Below are 19,265 nucleotides of genomic sequence, written 5' to 3'. Positions count from 1 at the left end.
AGGAAGAGGAGGCCATTTCTATTCCAGAACAGTCCGACAGGCTTTTTAAGATGGAGGATTACCAATATCTCCTCTCCAAATCTCTAGCAGCTCTGGACTTGCAGGAAAAGAGCGGGGGGTGGGGGGTGGAACCCTAAAGCAGGCAAGGTCAGGCTCAAAGGGTGTAAAGAATTTTTTCCCAGGGCTAACACTACTGAGAGAGTGTTCCCATTTGCTGAGTATTTCGAAAGACAAATGAAAGCTGAATGGGAAAATCCAGCTGCCAATAAGCAATGTTCTAATGCAGCCAAAAACCTGTATACCTTACCCTCTTATGCAAACGAATTATTGCAGGTACCGAGGACTGATGCACCAGTAGCAGCCCTGCAGTCATTGGGCCTTCTGTCTGAAGACGGTCAGGTTTCTGTCAAACACAGCCTAGATAGAAAAGCGGAAATTTCGTTCAGAAGGGCGCATGAGTCGGCGGCAATGGCCATCAAGGCATCAACCACAGTGTCCATCGTGTCAAGAGCATTGGTTGTTTTGGTGCACAAGCTACTGCAGCTAATTCCCAATGGTAACAGTCGCCTACTGGAAGGAGCTAACAGAATCCTTAAAGCAAGCACCTCTGCGGCAGATGTGACCCTGGATGCCATAACTTTTTCTTCGCGATCCCTGGCATCGGCAGCAGTGGCTAGAAGGCTCCTCTGGCTTCGAGCATGGCAGGCTGACGTTTGATCAAAGTTCCTCCTAGTGGCATGCCTTCTTCAAGGCAACAAGCTCTTCAGGGACTGCCTGGACAAAATTCTTGTGGAAACAAAAGACAAGAAAAAAGCATTACCCAGAACCCTGCGCAGGACTGACAGACGCCCCTTTGGCACGCAGTCCTTTAGGAACTACCATACCCTGGCTAGACCAAGATAGGATTTGAAACGCCTGCCCTGGAACAACTAAGCAGAGTTTCAAGCACGGACTCTTCGGAACCGAATCCAACAGGCAATACCAACCCAGAGGAGACAGACATGACTTTGAGACTAAGATGTCTAAATCCTGACTCCTGTCAGGAACCGGTAGGGAGGAGACTGCTTCATTTCCAACAAGCATGGATCGATTCCAGAGCGGACGAATGGACCCTAGAAGTTGTCTCCAGAGGCTACTCAGTAGAGTTCGAAACCTATCCAGACAGATTCGTCTCATCCTCCCTACGGAAAAATGTACAAAGAAAACATATTACTCATCAGGCAATTGACCATCTGCTGAGGATTCAAGTAACAGAACCCATCCCTCCCCAGGACCGGGGCAAAGGAGTTTACTCCATCTTTTTCACAGTCCCAAAGAGGAACGGAGATTGGATAGGGATTTTAGATCTGAAATTTGTGAACAAATTTCTAAGAGTAAGAAGATTCCGGATGGAGATGCTCCGCTCTATATCAGAAGTCCTCCAGCCTGAAGAGTTTCTGACGTCAGTAGACCTGACAGAGGCTTATCTTTATATCCCCGTCAATCCATCCCATCGCTGTTACCTGCGCTTCCACGTCAACCACAACCACTACCAGTTCCGTGCCTTACCCTTCGGGCTGGCCACAGCACCGAGGGTCTTCACCAAGGTACTCATCAATCCAATAGTCCGACTCAGGGAGAAAGGAGTCCATGTTCATCCTTATCTGGATGACATTCTTGTCCAAGCCATCTTGCAAGAGAAAGTGCTTCAGGACACCCGGACAATGATATAATTCCTACAGCATCATGGCTTCCTGATAGACTTGGAAAAATGCTCCCTTCAGCCCACTCAGACTATCCAAAACCTAGGTCTGGTAATTGACACAAAAAAGTGAAGCTTCTTTCTTCCTCAGGAGAAAATAGAAAAGACCAAGGACTTAATAGAGCAGGTCGGTACCACTGATCGGTACCACTGATGACACTATACAAACTCATGGGTACTCTAACAGCAAACTGCGAAGCCATTTACTGGGGGCGGCTTCACTCTTGAGATCTAATGTTGCTATTATGCCCTTACCAATTTCTCATCATGAAGAAGTCTGAGACAAGGAAAGAGTTTCCTGACTCCCCAAGTAATACAATTGTTCACGGACGCGAGTCTCACGGGATGGGGAGCATCCTTGGAAGGGATTCTGACACAGGGTCGGTGGTCCCCAGAGGAGTCACGTCTCCCGATCAACGTTCTAGAGTTGAGAGCCATCAGGCTGGCCTTAATCGCATTCTCCGACAAGATAGTAGGACGGAACATTTTGATCCGTACTGACGTGTCAGCAAAGTCTTACATCAATCGACAAGGGGGGACCCGTTCCTCAGCACTCATCAAGGAGGCGACCAAGATCCTGACCTGGGCAGAATCTCACCTAAAGTCGATTCGGCAGAACACATAAGAGGGCTGGACAATGTGCAGACAGATTGGCTGAGCAGACAAGCCATTCAGCCAGGGGAGTGGGCTCTCAAGAGAGAAACCTTTCAGACAATAGCGAATCATTTCAGAATACCCATAATGGATTTGTTTGCATCCCACTTGAACCATCAGGTTCCTAGGTTCATGTCCAGATTTCAACATCCATGCTTAGAGAACATAGACACGCTCACTTCTCAATGGCCTCAGGGTTTCCTGTACGCCTTCCCGCCAATACCGATCATTCCAAAACTCCTCTGAAAGATATGGGAGCAGGGAGCTCAAGTCATAGTGATAGCTCCGTGGCCGAGACGTCCATGGTTCTCATCTCTACAGAGATTGGCGGAGGCACCTCCTCTACCACTTCAGATGACCCCAGACCTGCTACATCTGGCATCCCCGCCTGTAGCAGTTGTGCCTGACTGCCTGGAAATTGAGAGGGACTCCCTAGCCAGCCTAGGTTTCCAACCAAGGGTAGTCAGTATGATACTGGCTTCAAGGAAGGTTTCGACTTTAAGAATTCGTAATACCACTTGGAAGGCTTTCACAAGATGGGCTAGGCAAAAAAAGATGGATCCTCTACACCCATCCCTAAGTGAGGTGTTGACATTCTTACAAGATGGCCTAGATTCAGGACTAAAACTGGCCACTATTAAAAGGCAAATTGCAGCCCTGGACTCGAATTTACCACATATGGAAGGACTAAAGTTGTCTGTCCATCCACATGTCCAGCATTTTCTTAAGGGGCAACTTTACTAAGCCCACTGACAATCCATCGGTTCCCAATTTGGAGACTCAATATAGTTATCCAGGCTTTGACTAAACTTCTGTTCGAGCCACTGAAAGAAATTTCTCTAAAATGGCTGAAGTTAAAGACTATTTTACTGGATGCTATCACATCCGCTAGAAGAATATTGGAACTCAGTGCACTGTCAGTGAAACCTCACCTAGGTATATTTCACAAAGACAAGGTGACCTTGCGCATGGACCCTACCTTCATTCCAAAAGCAAGTTCTACCTTCCATAGATGTCAAGAGATTAGTCTGCCTTTCTTCTGCCCAGTGCTGAGGCACCCTAAGAAGAAGGAAGGGCATTGTCTAGATGTGAGAAGGTCCCTCAAAGCTTATCTCAACAGGACAGAAGGCATCAGAAGGTCAGAGTCCATCTTCATTAACGTCAGCCCTCCCAATGTTGGGAGGAAAATGTCTTCGGTAGCCATAGGTAGGTGTATCAGATCCTGCATCACAAAGGCATACAGAGCATCAAATAGAGAGGTACCTGAAGGCATCACAGCTCATTCTGTAAGGAGCACAGCTACCAATGCGGCATTCAACAATCAAGCATTGGTAGAAGAAGTGTGCAAGGTGGCCACGTGGTCGACAATCTCCACATTTGTAAAACACTATACACTGAACTTGTATGGCTCAGCGGATGCTGCCTTTGGGAGGAGAGTTCTCCAACATGTAATCCAGACTGAAGACTATAACCCACTCGAGGGAAACTGACTGCTTTGGGAGCACCCAAGATGTCCATCGCCTCAGAGGGAGAACGGACCATTGGATACTTACCATGAAGGGTCCTTCTCCTCTAAGGAATGGAGGACATCTTGACCTCCCAGGTTCCTCTTTCCAGGATGGTATCTCCTCACTTTTCCTTTAAGTACTATACTATACTATCTTTTTACCTCTTCCTTCCTCTTGCATTTCAGAGTTAAAGTTAAAATTCAAGTTCAAGTTCAAGTTAGGTATTACATATTAAGTTACTGCTTCGTGGAATCATCCGAACTGAGAGGAGGGGTGACCCACACACCAACAGGAAGAGGAAGAAATAATTGAGTTCCTGCCTCCCTGATTGGATGGTGGGAATCACCCAAGATGTCCTCCGTTCCTCAGAGAAGAGTAAGTAAGTAAGTAGTAAGTATCCAATCATCCGTTCTGCCTCCTCGTTAGGGGAGAACTGACTGAACAATACTTCTGGGAATGAGGGTACCACAAGGAGGTACCTGGATCTGAAGAGCAAAATAATGTAGTGGCAGAGCTGGTGTCGGCCCATGGCAAGGTTGGGCAGCTGCCACAGCCCGTGGAATCCACTGCTGCTGACTTGTCTGGTGCCTGCAGTCACACTCTTCCACTGCCTGCTTGTGAGTGCTTTGTCACCGCTGCTCCCAGCTGCATATGCTGCTTAGTGCTGCTGGAGAAGGGCATGTGGGTGGTGCACGAAGCATCAGCATTCCTAGTGGTCATGGCATTGGCACTCTTAGCTGCATTCATCACCCAGCACCATTGGAGAAAAGGCATGCAAGCAGTGTGGGCAGCTGTCACTGCAGGTGGTGGGAGACCCTGTGAGTGGGCAGAGGAAGGATGCACAGGCAGATAGGGACAAATGGGTGAGAGGACAAGAAGGGGAGCCCAGCAGTGGGGCATAAGAGTGCCCCTGAGCACTTTCTGCACAGGCCCCCCCAAAACCTGGAACCGGACCTGTGTAGTGGTTAGGGAAGCAAGGGTTAGGGTTGAATGAGGGTCTACAGAGCTATGTATATATCCTGTATTTGTTTCGAAATTTGGCACCCTTGGAAATTCTCAATTTTGATTTTAAAACATGTCACTTTTAGCAGTTATAACTGCAAGGAAAATCTTGAAGATGTGCACAGCAGTGGAGAACTTCTTAAAAGCCTGAAGGGGCTGTTTGGAACCTCTAGCTGGTAATGGAAGGAAATCTTTGGAGCCTGCAGTATGTCTTCTTTCTCCCTTGCTTGTACTGTTCCTGAAAATCTTCCTACTCTTTCCTGAAATCGTTTTGCTAATCAAATGAAATGATTTGAAACTCTGCATCATGGAAGCAGTATACAATATACAAAATAAGCAAATAGGTGCATAATTTATATAATGTATTCTGATCATTGAATTTAAGCTGCAGTGCATAATATATACTGTTTATATGTGTTCTGCCCATGGCTGCAAGTACCAAGGAGAGGTTGTTTCTAGACAAGAGCAGTTTATTGATTTTTCTGAAGCAATTAGCATCTGCAATCTCTTCTCTTAGATATGGTGACCCCACAATAAAATTCACTTATTGTTATTGTTATAATATTACTTCCTAGTAATCTAGTGTCAATTGGGATTTGTGGTTTTTTGATGGGCAGGTGTCAACAAGGATTAGATATGCATTCAAGCAGCCCTACTCTAAATTATGAGTGCATGCTCACTGCATTTTAACATTTGTGGCATTAATGAAGCATTGTACTCCCACATCTCTATTAATGACACTGAACTGTAAGTTACCTTTCTGCTTGACTGCAATAAGCTACTGTATGGATGAGTTCTAGGCATTTTTTCTGGACAAAAAAGATCAAAGATGCTAAGATGAACTAGGAATCAGTATCTGCCTTTGTTTTGGGTGGCTCCTTGCAGGAGTTTCTGCCTTCCGACTGGCCTTCTTACTACTGAGCTGTGTCACTTCGAATTATCTTACCCAACCCTCTGTTGTCTCCATTTGTGTGAGTGGGAGTGGATCAGTAAGGAAATCACATAGCAGGGTTTTCCTCACAGGGTTTTTTCTTCAGTTCTGGCTCCATACTGCTTCAATTTATCTCCCTGATTTTTTACATTTTTTCTCTTTAATTTTAATTTTTTTTTGTTTTTTCCTGGTTCTTTTGAGACCACTTCCCCCCCCCCCAGTCTTTTTAAAAAGCTGCTTCTGAGTTGTTTGTTCCTTGTGCATTTTCACAATGGAAGGGACTAGAAATTTACTTTTTAAAAAATAAAAGCTGGGAATTCAGAGAACCTGCTGTATCTATTATTACAATGTAGGTTGATACAGTGATATGAAAGTGATGATTTCTTTTTAAAAGTTGCAAAAACCATGGTGGTCCAGAGGAGGGGAGGAGTGGCCACTGCCGGCACCAGAAAAAGCAGCGCAATTTGAAAGGGACATCGTACCCGCTGCTGCTCTGAGCTCCCTCCCCACAGAAGTCCGTTTGCCCCGCTAGTGCCAGCCTCCGCCTCCTTCACTGTGGGTTCACGGGGTGGGGTGCTCCAGTTTGAACTGCTGAGGGGGAGGCTTAGAGATAGTTAGTGGAGCTGCTCCCATTTTACTCTTCCTCATGCAAAGACAGGCAGTGTGTTCATTTTTGAACTTTAAAAAAAAATTCAGCCCCTATAACGATATAATGATATAAAAATACACAAAAAGGGTGGTCCTGTGACATCACTGATGATGCCACTGATGACAGTGCCCTACCTTGAAAATTCTGATTATTTAAGGCATTTGAAGAAGAAAATAAACCAACTCCACAACTGTAAAAATGCAGAGGAAGGGCAGATGTGTGGAAGAATTGTACACAAACTGATTCCAACGCTTGTGAATCGACTGCTAAGAAAAGCAGGAATAAGCTAAGTGCGTGGAATCAGTTAGAGGGAATCTACATTGCATATCACAATACAAAACTATAATACATGGCTAGTGTCAGCATGAGGGCCATTTAGTGTAGTGGTTAGAGTGATGGACTAGGATCCAGGACTTCCAGGTTCATGGAAGCTTGCTGGGTGACCTTGGGCCAGTCACTGTCTCTCAGATTAGCATCCCTCACAGGCATGTTTTGAGGATAAAGTGGAGAAGAAGATAACAGTGTCAGCCGCTTAGGGTTCCTATTGAGGAGAAAGGTGGGGTATAAATGAAGTAAATAAATAAGTGTCCTGAGGTGGGGCAGCTGCCAGGGCTCAGGGCTTCTGGTGGGGCCCATTGCCATCACCTCTGCCCTTGCTCACTTGCCCATCCATCTTTCATGCTTTCAGCCACATGCACTGATTTCTGTTGGCAGAGAAGCATGCATTTGTTGGAGAAGTATGCATTCAGACAGCGTGAGGTCTTGGGAGTTGGGAAACAATGAATGGGTGGGGTGGGCGAGGGCATGTGGGTGGGTGGGTGGGAAGGTGGTGTGAGTAGACTGTGCAGTGGCAAGGAAGGAGCCCTACTCAGTGGATGTGGAGGAATGTCATAGCCTTACTGCTCCTCCTGAGTACACACAGCTTGGTGGTCTTGTGAATGTTGAAGTAGTGTTTGCTAGGATCACCCTTGGGGATGATGATGTCCTAAGAAGGTCATGGTTCTCCATACTGCTCCCTGATTCTTCATGTCAGGCCAATTATCGTCCATTCTGTCTTCTGTTGGAGGAGTGCTGTCATTCCTCCCACCATTATGTGAATTTTCTTGCTTGTTCTGGAGCCCAGGCTTGAAGTTTGTAAGCAAGCCTTTGTTCCCGCACTGGTGCTGACTATTTCCTTACATAGTGGCAGGGCACTTGGTCTCTCCATCCATCGCCAGTAAATTGCAGCCAATCAATGTCTTTTTGCTATCTCTAGTACACTACAGGTTATGGTTGGTTAATTGCTTATATCCAGGCATTATTTGTACTGACTGTAGCTAGTGGAGATCGGGATGGGCCTGTTCAAAATATCTTCTTCCTGCACGTTCCCTCCCCTCCTGCTCCTCTTTCCAGGTAGCACCTGACTGTTCTCTGCAAAACGTTGCAAAGTGGCTGAAGCCACTGAGAGACTGTGGCCAAGAACTGGGGACTTCTGAGGACTCCTTCTGAGCTTGGGACTGAATTCTGGTGCTGACCAGCCCCAAATGCTGTGCTCAGCCTGGACTTGTCTGATTTTTAGTGTCTACTTCCTGCTGTTCCTTAGGGTCACTTATGGGCATATCATCTGAGTGATCTGTATGGGCAACAGACTTCCAGGAGTGACAAGGTGCCTGGGAATTTGATTCCTAGGCCCACTTGTCACAAATGTGTATTTAGCATCTGAAGAAGAGATTTTAAAATGCTGATAGGCAGATTTTGACTGAGATTGTACCTTAAATTATGTAAAACTTTCTTGGAGCACCCCCCGCCCCTCAATTGAGTCTCAAAGTTCCTTATTTCAAGACCAGCTCTTTCTGACCAGCAGTGATCAGAACAATCACAGCAGCACAATGTAAGAACAACTTCCCTCCCAGTGCGAGAGAGGTCAGAGAAGACACCAGATCATATGTTTCTGAATCAGCAGGACTCGTGTGTTGCAACCCCCTCCCCTCCACCGCAGCAGCCATGAGCATCAACTGCCCTGCAAGAAGAAAGGAGGAGAGGCAGGCAGGCTGGCTAAGAAATCAACATTGCACATCCCTGGATCAACCATTCAGATCTTTCCCCACTAGAGCAGCCAGGATTGTTTTGTGTTTGGAATTCAGCATTTTCAAATTCTGGTTTTCAACCTGATCCTCCATCTCATGGGACTGTTTGTTTTATGGCTTGAATTTTTACATTGATAGACTTTATAATGGTACTGGGGGCCCATAAGAACTTGCAGGGAGCATCTCATTTTCCCTCCCCACCCCATGTCCTCTTTCCTTTCCCTGTCCCCCATAGCCTCTCACCTTTTCCTGCCTCCTTCGCTTCTTCCCACCAACCTTTGTCTTTATTCCCCTCCCGCTGCAGCCTCTCCCCTATGGTTCAGTTGGGTGGTGGTGGCTGAGCCAGGCCCAGTTGCATGGTGGGGAACCTGCAAGGACTTGTGAGGGGTACTTCACTTTTCCCTGTATCCCCTTCCCCACACTGTTTTCCCTTTCCCTCCTCCTGGGTGCCTCGATATGCTCGCCTTTTCTTATGTCCTTTGCTCCTTCAAATCCACTAAACAACTTACCTTTTATCTGCCCACACATCTTCACCTATAATAATTAATTTACTTCATTTATAGACTGCCTTTCTCCACAGTGGGGACCCAAAACAGCTTACATCATTCTCCTTGCCTCCATATTTTTCTCACAACAACCCTGAGAGGGATGTTAGGCTGTGTGTGTGTGACTGGATCAAAGTCACCCATTGAGCTTCCAGAGCAGAGTGGTGATTTGAACCTGGGTCTCCCAGATCCTACTGTGAAACAACAATACATCTATATAGGTCAGGTGTACCCCCAAAGGTCATCTCACAGACCCTATCAGAACTAACAGGGGGGTCAAACAAAGACGTCTTCTTGCGCCCCTTCTTTTTAATTTTTATATTAATGATTTAGTAACTCATATAAATAAGCCTGAGTTCCATTCCCCAAGGCTAGGTGATAAACATATAGGGGTATTTTTATATGCAGATGATGCTGTTTTACTCTCAAGGACTCCAGTTGGTCTTAGGAGAGTTATGAGTTCTTTTGCCCAAGACTGCTGAGAAAACAACCTAGAGGTTAATTACTCTAAAACAAAAGTGATGGCCTTCGCAAAAAACAAAACCCCCAAAACTTACCATTGGTCTTTAAACACTATTCCTATTGAACAAGTTTTATGTTTTAAGTATTTGGGTGTCTTTTTCCAGGCGAATGGCTCAAGAACTGTTAATATAAACTCTGTTTCAGATGGCAAAAGGAGCTCGGAGGCAATTCAAAAATTCTGTTGGCATAAAGGAGGCAAATGCATGATAGTGGCCTTCATTATTCAAGGCCAAATCCCTTACTCGGCTTATTTATGGAGTCCCTATAAATATTATCGCAAATCTAAGGAAACTGGAAAAGGTTCTATGTAAATTTTTGAGAATGATCTTACAAGTGCCCCATGGCGTCCCAAATGCACTCACTCAAATTGAAGCCGGTACGATCATGGTAGAGGTAACCCTGTGGATCGCAATGATTTTGTATTGGCTAAAACTTATATTTCTACCCAAAGGGCTGATAAGTTTAATAATTCTGGATTCCTTCTTCCCTCCATGGCTTAGGCTGTTGGATAAGAAATTACCTTTATATGATCTTTCAAAACAATATCTGTGCTCTATGGGTTATGAGAAAGCTAAGGACATAGTAAAACAGAGGAAACTAGATATTGCGAGGCAACATGATTTAAACAGAATAGAGAAATGGCAAGGCCTTCTAGATCCCATTAATAGGGTAACTCCTATGCCTTATCTCTTCAATTTATCAAATCAAGAGTATAGGAGAATGTTTACATTAATGCGATGGGATGTACTTCCCTCAGCTGTTCTTGAAGGGAAGTTTTTACAAATCCCTTATGAGGAAAGGATTTGCCCCTGCTGTGAGGAAAAGACAGAATCTTTAGAACATGTTATATTTGATTGCAAGGTGTAAAATAATCTTAGCGGATCTCTCCCTTTCTCTACGACCTTATCCCTTACCCGTAGTCAAAGATTATGCCTTCTGAGAAGTTTTCTCTCAGATAGGCATCCTGAGGTCACTCAACAGGTAGCCAGATTTGGATGGCTTGCTTCACGGATTAGGATAACATTCAGGTAGATGAATGTTAAGATTTTACTGTACTATCAAGCATTTTAAATTTTAATCTACTGTATTCTGAATGATTTTACTGATGTTTCTATTTATTTCTGTGGTACCTTTTTACTGGTGTTTTTAAGTGCTGGCTATTGACCATGAATTAAAAAAAATCATTCATACTGTGAAACTCTAACCACTACTCTGCACAAGCCTGGGGGGGGGGGCTGTTGAATAGTAGCAAGCAACCAGTCCTGGCTGAATCATGCATGTCATGTGGTATCAAATTGTCCCGTGGTTCCTTCTGGGCCTGGCCCCAATGAGTCCTCCCTCAAGGGCCAAAACAGCCCTGGAAAGGGCCCTGCCCCCTCCCCCTGCCTTTTACTGACAGAAATCATGCCTGGAATACTGGCTGAACTGTTACTTGGTTGTCTAGCAACAGCCCCTGAAGACATTTGTTAAAGCTACAGGCGCTCCTTTTACCATTTGTTTTTTTTTTTAAACCACCTCCCCCCCCCCCCGCCCTATATTTTTTTAGATTTCAGATTTTTCTGTAAACTTGGGGCATTTTTTAGGTGTGATAGATAGAAAATCTGTCTTGTCCATGGCTCCAATCTCTGGATTTAAGTATCCTCAGAACAGGGCCACTTGGCAATTAGTATGCAAGATTATACTTTATTTCATAGAATTATAGAATCATAGAGTTGTATGGGACTTTAAAGAACATCTAGTCCAACCCCCTGTCCCATTCAGGAACAGCCTAAAGCAAGTATTAATCCAGCTGCTTCTTGAAAACTGCCAGTGAGGAGGAACCCACCACATTCTCAGGCAGCCAATTCCACGGCTGGATTACTCTTAATGTGAAGCAGTTTTTCCCAACGTCCGGCTGATGCTTCCCTCCTGTAGTTTAAACCCGTTGTTTCAAGTCCTGTCCTCTATGCCAACAGGAACTGTTCCTTTCTCTCCCTTAATATTCCAGGTGGGGCCTGACCAATGCAGTATATAGTGAAACAGTGACATCCTGTGATTTGGGTGTTATGCCTTTGTTGATAACACCCCAAGATTGCATTCACGTTTTTGCTGCTGCATCACACTGACTGCTCTTGTTTGTTTGTTTGTTTATCATTTATAGTCCAGCTTTCTCACTGAGGCTCAAAGTGGATTACATAGTGTGAGATTAGTCAGTATCAATGACATTTACTTCTCATCCACCCGTATCTCAAGATCTTGTTCACACACACTGCTGCCCAGAATTGTATCCCTCATCCAGTATGCATGCTTTGCATTTTTGTTACCTAGGTGGAGAACCTGGCACTCATCCATGTTAACTTGCATCTTATTCAAATCTGCTCACTTTTCCAGTGTGTTCAGATCTTACTGAATTCTATCCCTATCTTCAAGGGTGTTTGCCACTCCTCCCAGTTTGGAGTCCTCTACAGACAGAATGACTAATCCTTTCACACCCTCATCCAGATCATTTATAAAAATATTGGAAAACATAGGGCCCATAACCAAGCCCTGTGGCACTCCACTGGATACCTCCCTCCAATCAGACATGATGCCATTGATAACTCCTCTTTGGATGAGGTTATCCAGCCAATTCCCTATCCATCTAACCATCCTAGAGTTCAGTCCACAGCGCTGCAGTTCACCCATCAGAACAGCATGACAAACTTCGTCAAAAGCTTTTCTGAAATCCAGATAAATTCTATAAACTGCATTCTCACAATCCAGTAAGCCTGTTACTCAGTCATAGAAGGAGATGAGGTTGGTATGGCATGACCTGTTGAGGACAAATCTGTGCTGAGTTCCCCGTATTACCATGTTGTCTATCAAATGCTTGCAGATTCACACCATTAATATCTGCTCCATTATCTTTCCTGGATCAGAGGTCAGGCTAACTGGCCTGCAGTTTCTAGGATCATCCTTTTTCCCTTCCTTGAATTTTGGGGTGACATTTGTCCTCCTCCAGTCTTCCGGCACATCACCTGTCCTCCAAGAGGCCTGGAAGATGATCAAGAAAGTCTGCAAGTTCTTTTGAAGGTTTTTTTAAAACACTTTTTGGCGCACCCCATCTGTCCCAGGGGTTTTGTACACAACCAGTACAGCAAGGTGCTTCTCCACAACTTCTCTGCTCATGTCAGCCAGCAGCCTCAAAGCCATGCCTTGCCACTGAAGCAAAATAGGCACTGAGCTTTTCTGCCTTCTCTCTATCCTCTGTCAGAGTTTCTCCATTTTCACCCAGCGATGGGGGTATCACCCCCTTTACCCTCTGTTTGCTCCTCATGTAACTGAAGAACATTTTTTTGTGGTGAGCTCCCCTGGCCAGTCTCAGCTCATGCTGAGCTTTGGACTCTGACAGCTGCCCTACAGTGCCTAGCTACCCCTAGCTACTCTTCTTTAGATGGCTTCTCCGATCCTTTACCACACTTGTCTTGTTGGAATGGTGATAGCTTGAGCCAGCAAAAGCTCTTCTTTTAGGACAGCCTGCCCTTCACTCACTCCTTTCCCTTCCAGCATTCTTGTCCATGGAATAACTCTCATCGTATCTCTATGTTTATTAACATTTGCCTACTAAAATATAACCTGCACGTTTGACTACAAACTCCCTTGGTACCCCACAGAAAAACTAATTCTAGGAGGATGTAATCACTTCTCCTTAAGGTTCCCACCATCTTTATCCTGTCAACCAACTCTTTCTTGTTGGTTATTTATTTTATAGATATTTATACCCTGCTTTTCTCCCTAATAGAGACCCAAAGTGTCTTACAACATCATTCTCCCCTTCTCCATTTTATCCTACAACAACCACCCAGTGAGGTAAGTTAGGTTGAATGTGTGTGACTGGCCCATGGTCATTCAGCAAGCTTCCATGGCCAAGTGGAGATTTCAACCTGAGTCTCCCCATGTTGACACTTTTAACCACAGTAGAGTTGCCAATCCCCCACTGGAGGCAGGGGATCCCCTGCTCCTACCTCCACTCCCTGCCCCTGCTTACCTGGCTGGCAGGGAGGAACACACCTCCCAGTGTGTGCTCCTGGGCAGCAGAGCATGCTCCTGGGTGGGGCAGTTTGCAACCGTGCGCTGCAGTGGCCTGATTTGGGCTCAATTCAGCTTGGATTGGTCCAGATTCAGGCCAAATCGGGCTGCTGTGGAGTGCAGGAGTGCTCTGCAGCGGCCTGAATAATGCCAAATCAGGCCCTATTCAGCCCCCTGCGGAGTACTAGAGCGCTCCCAGGGCAGCACATGGTATGCACATGATGTCAATTCCTGGAAGTGATGTCATTGCACAAGCCAGGAGCGTGCAACACAAGAAGGACATGGACAAGGTAGGTGCCAGGCCTCCAACCTCCCGCCCAGGGGGTAGGGGGACCTGGCAACCCTAAACCACAGTGTTACTTTATGAATGTTAATGAGCCACAGAGTCTTTCTGAATATGCTGGTATGACTGCCCCCCCTTCACTCCCCCACTGTCAGGCAGTTTTCCCCACCAAAATTCAGTTTGCTTGCTTTTGCTGAGCAAGCCCCAAGTAGAGTGTTAATCTTTGTGGTTTGAAAGTCTGTTTGTTGCACCCTGACAATCAGATATAATTTTGGCTTTTTAGCCCAGCCCGGTAAGTTGACAGGAGCCCTCTTCCTTTTTGTTGAAAATGGCACTGGAGACTATAACGTTCAAAAGAAAATAACTTTATTTAACAGGCAGGGATTGATTGAATAAGTGTAGTCAGGGAATTAAAGTGCTGAGGTAAAATTTTGTTGGTCATACAGAATACACTTTGAGTAACAGGAAAATGGTTTCCTTGAAGCTTAGTTTTTTATATTCTTGGTATTTAGCAGTGAGAGGTGTTTTACTTAATACTTTAGTTACAGCAACAATGTTTCTTCACAGAGTTTCCTATGACAGCTCAGGTTTCCTGGAGTTATACTGCTTTCCCTTCACAACAGATCCTGGTCCTCCTCAGAGGCAAATGTCTTTTAGAAACTGGGAAGGAATTAATTTTCTTCTCCTAAGAAGATATAATCCTTCTTCTTTTTGGCTGGAAAATCACTCACTCTTGCCAAAACACACTCCCAGTTGTATAGTGTCTGTGTCATATGAGCTTCAGCTTCTGCTGACACTTATACTAAGAATTCTTAAATAGAATTCTTCAGGACAGTGATGTTACAGTTAAGGCAAAATTTTCCTTTTTCCTCACTCCAGAGAGGAACCTGTCAGACTCACTCACAAACTCTCTGAACAATCCTGTCAGAAACCAACGGTCAGTCCTTCAGCCGGTTATTAACTGACCAATCAAAGAGGGAGCAGCCTGTCACTCAAGCTCTCCATTCCAAGCAAGAGTTAACTCTTTCCCTCCTAGTTTTCTGACTGCTGCACTTAGGAAACCTGCTTTCAAGTGCAATCTGTCACGGATGGCATTACAATGTGCTTGGCTTTTTGAAAGGATTGTATTCCTTTATGTTCATTTCCTGCTTTGGAACATAGAACATTCCTAACCATAATTATGCTCGTAATTTTGGCTCTGTTTGCCACATCATTATACCTGGTGACAGGTGGCAACCCCTCCATTAGTGTTCTGAGCAACAGTTATATCCTGAATCTCAGATGTGTTTGTTAATGACTAGATCTAAGAATAATGTTGTTGGCCCTCTTGTCAGGCCTGAAAGCAGCAAAACCAGGTAGGCACAAACAAATATCACAGTTTCTACATACTTGAGGGGCTACTCTGATGCCCAGAAAAATATGAAGTAATTAAATTACAAATTAAGCAAAAACATTTTTTTTTTAAATCTCGAAAACCACCCTGATGAGGACTGGTTGTGCTCCAGATATGTGGATTTTTGAGACAATGGCAAGTCGCTTGAAGGGAAAAGGGGAAAGAGAAATTTGCCCAGTCAAGCCCTTGGGACCTTGCAGAAGGGGGAAATTGGGGGAGGGGTTGAAATTGTCTCCTCCTTCATCTCCAGCAATTCTTTGTAGCCTCTGAACTAGTTTATTGCGCTACACTTTTTGTACAACATCACAGAAGTTGGTTTGTGTTTGGTTTGCTGTTCTGTGTCTTCCAAATCCTCCTCTGCAATGTTGCATTCTTCTAGTTGTGTCTCTTGATATATTTGTACATTATTTTTCCTTTCATTGTTGCAGGGTTCATGAGTCTTGTTAAATTTCATCCCTTTTATGTTCTGAGTGCAGGTTTTCAGTTTATGACAGTTTAGTAAATGTTCAGCTTTTCCTTGTGGTGTGTTTATTTTTCTTCCCAGTTCTTTGATTAATTATGATATACACTCCCTGTTGCATCATTAAAGTGAGAAGTTACTCTGTCCTTGGTTTTTTTTCACTCATTTGTATAGTTCCCTGATTTGTATTGGTTGTTGCTAAGTGAGCCTGTGGTGCACAGTTTTTGAATGACATATAATTTGGTAGGCAAACTAGAAAAGATTTAGATGACAGAAATAAAGTGAGAGAGTGCATTTTGCAGAAGGAAGAGGGAAGGAAACCAGCATCTTCAGAGCAGGAGATTGAGGAGGGGCATGGTGAGAAATTTTAAAATCACTATTATGAAAATGTGAAATGGTTGGTTTCCTTTCCCACAGAAAGTAGACACTGGAGGAACAAGATACTTCCAAGTTGTAGAAGATCAAACAATGGAACCAGTTGCTTTAATATCATACAGGATATTAGATGTTTACAAAGAAGTGCTGACTGCCAGAGACTGTTTTGGTCTAGTGAGTTCTGCCTTTGGCAAAGGAGTAGGAATGAAAGAGCTACTTAGGAATCAGTGATATGATTAGGCGGACAGCCCAGCTGAACTGGCTTCAACCTCTCTGCTTCCCCCTCACCCAGCGTCTTTTCCTTCCAGGAGCTCATCCTCCCCCAGCTTTGCAAATTGTTGCCACCCAGCAGCCTGCAGCTCCATAACTTATTCCCCGGCTAATTCTCTGAGCTATAAATACTGCCTGAAATGGAAAAGTCTCTTAAGGTTTTGATCAAAGTGCTGGGGGTGGAAGAAAGCTGTGGTCATTAGCCACATGTGACCCATGCAGGAGGAGTGAAAGTGCCCCTTGCCAGGGCCCATCTATAGGGAGATGGTGGCAGCTGCCCCTATAAAAGCAAAAGAAACTAGCCCCCCAGATCAGGGGGTTCTACTTTCAGCACTTCATTTGAAGTCTGTCTCTCTATCATTGCAGGTCGAAATGAGCCTCTAAAAAAGGAGCGCCCCAAGTGGAAGAGTGATTACCCTATGACGGATGGGCAGTTGCGAAGCAAGCGGGATGAGTTCTGGGATACAGCACCTGCCTTTGAGGGCCGCAAGGAGATCTGGGATGCACTCAAAGCTGCCGCCTATGCTGTGGAGGCAAATGACCATGGACTAGCCCAGGCTATTATCGATGGCGCTGGTGTTACCTTGCCCCATGGTATGTTGAGTCTTTCTCCCCCTGTCTCTAGTGGCAGGCAGAAATAGTGTTTTGCACTATGGATTTATGGCAACACTACTCTGTTTTGCTAAAGTTATCAAACAATATACACATAAAAATGTAATACATGTGTAAACAAATGCATGTTTACCACTGTAGAGGTACAAAACAATATAAAGCTAGGATTGGAGATGCCTCTTTCCATCATGTGTACAAAATACATACAAGGGGCTTAAGTCTTGTAGGTCCAGAACTGTTTAGCTCTTTGATGGAGTTCTGTACACAATTTTTTCCTTGGGACAAAGAGCACAGTCAGTTGGGAACTGGGGAGACAAATTGGTTCATATTTGCTTATAATTTTCAAGAGAAAAATTGAGAACAGCGAGCTTCATCCTGTCCTTGCTAGTCAACGCTCTGAGCACAGGTTGAGCAAAAATGGGTGGACAAGACTTTTCAGCCTCTTTCCTTTGCCCTTCAGACTTCAGCTGCAGGGTAACATGATTCTAGGAAGTTTCCAGGAAAAATGAGGGAAGCGTTTGGTAGGTATGGGGAGCCTTCTCTGGTCTTAGGAAATTAGTCTAGAAATGTTTGAACTTCATTGCTAAGAGGAGACAATTGGAACTGGAGATTGAACAGTCCTATTGCCATCCATTAGAAGGGAGCAGGCTCAGATGATTCAAAGAGAGGGACAAGTGGAACAGAGAGGGTCATGCACAGGGATAACTGATGGGGTGCCCCTAAATTAGGAGGTATCCAAAAGCTGGGAACGGGGTAGTCCAGGGCCACATGATAAGATTGGGGGATGAGAAAGAGAGAGAGATGAAAGGAATTGAGGACATGGTCAGATGCAAGGGTGTCACAAAAGAGACCAAGATTTGAAGAGGGAACAGGAAGCTTCTATTTCCTAGGCTTTGGAGAATTTGGTATAAATTTCTGGAGTGTCTGAAATAGACCTGTGAAAGGTGAACTTTTTGCCAAGCCTCTCATGCCCTCTACTGGTTTCTTCATTTCCCTGCAGGCTCCCTTACAGAGTGCTACGATGAACTGGGGAACCGGTACCAGCTCCCAGTTTATTGCCTGGCCCCACCTGTCAACCTGATTATGGAGAGGAGTGAGGAGGAGGGCATGGAGCCTCCCGAACCAGCGCCCAACACCCGGCGTGAGTTTCCTCTCAAAGTGCGCCTCTCTACTGGCAAGGACCTGCGCCTGAGCGCCAGCATGACTGACACTATTGGGCAGCTCAAAAAGCAGCTCTTTGCCCAGGAGGCACTGGAGCCTGCCTGGCAGCGCTGGTTTTTTTCTGGCAAACTCCTGACAGACCGGACCCGCCTGCAGGAAACCAAGATCCAGAAGGACTTTGTCATTCAAGTGATCATCAATCAGCCACCTGCACCAAGGAACTGAGTTGGAGGTGGCTGGCACAGGATCCGTTCTGTATCCTTGGGGCTGAGAAGCAGCCCATGAGCACAAGGCTATCCTTGTGCTAGGGAAAAGCAGATGGTTTCCTCTGAACCATGATTTGAAGATTCTATAGTGGCCCTCTGAGAATTGCACATGCTCACTTGCTGCAGGGCACAGTCAAGGAGTAGCAAACAGCACAGGTGGGCAGTCTTCAAGGTGGATTCTTCCTCTTAGGGCCATTTTTTTTACCACCCAGAACCCCAAAGGATTGTATCTCTTTCCTTTATCCCCCATTTCTAGGCTCTGAGCTTGGCCAGTACCAAAACACATGCCTTCTTCCTCCTCTGCTCAACTCCAGCCCAGGCGGAGTTGTCTGCACTGGGCTTATAAGCCTATATAATGGATTGTGGGTTTAGGCCCTTCAGGGACCAAGCATAGATCTTGCCATTTGGGCATCAGGAAGATTTTCTAGGAAGCTTGAGACTTCCTAGTCTCCCCCACCATACTGGGCACATACTGGGCTTGCAAACATCCTGCCATATATGGTTCTCAATATCTAGACCAGTGAATGAGGCCTCAGCAATGCTGAGACTGGTCCTGTTTGCACAATCTCCTGTGATGAGCCAGTGGAACAGATGCACATTCTGGATATATGACAGCCCTACAGCTAGATGGGGGATACAGAAGATTGTTCCTGTATGTATAGATCTCAGTGTAATTTATCAATAAAGCCTTTTCCAACTAGCCCTGAACCTGTCCTGTTGCTTGATTCAGTCTGAACATGTTTTTGTTCCTTATCTTAAGAAAGCTTTAAAATGCTGAAG

At 45.1% G+C, this 19,265-nt stretch overlaps 1 protein-coding gene across 1 annotated transcript in view; it reads left to right on the top strand.

The window, feature by feature from the left end:
• UBTD1 (ubiquitin domain containing 1) overlaps positions 1 to 18,538 on the top strand; it is a 34,776-nt gene extending 16,238 nt beyond the window's left edge. Inside the window, exons 2-3 of the mRNA XM_054982313.1 lie at positions 16,813 to 17,040; positions 18,059 to 18,538. Coding sequence (XP_054838288.1) covers positions 16,813 to 17,040; positions 18,059 to 18,444 — 614 coding nt within the window. The 3' untranslated portion in view covers positions 18,445 to 18,538. The remainder of the gene's footprint in view (positions 1 to 16,812; positions 17,041 to 18,058) is intronic.
• The last annotated feature ends 727 nt before the right edge of the window (positions 18,539 to 19,265 follow it).

Source organism: Eublepharis macularius, chromosome 6, assembly GCF_028583425.1.
Source record: "Eublepharis macularius isolate TG4126 chromosome 6, MPM_Emac_v1.0, whole genome shotgun sequence".
Lineage (NCBI taxonomy): Eukaryota > Metazoa > Chordata > Lepidosauria > Squamata > Eublepharidae > Eublepharis > Eublepharis macularius.
This window is presented reverse-complemented; position numbering and strand designations above follow the sequence as displayed.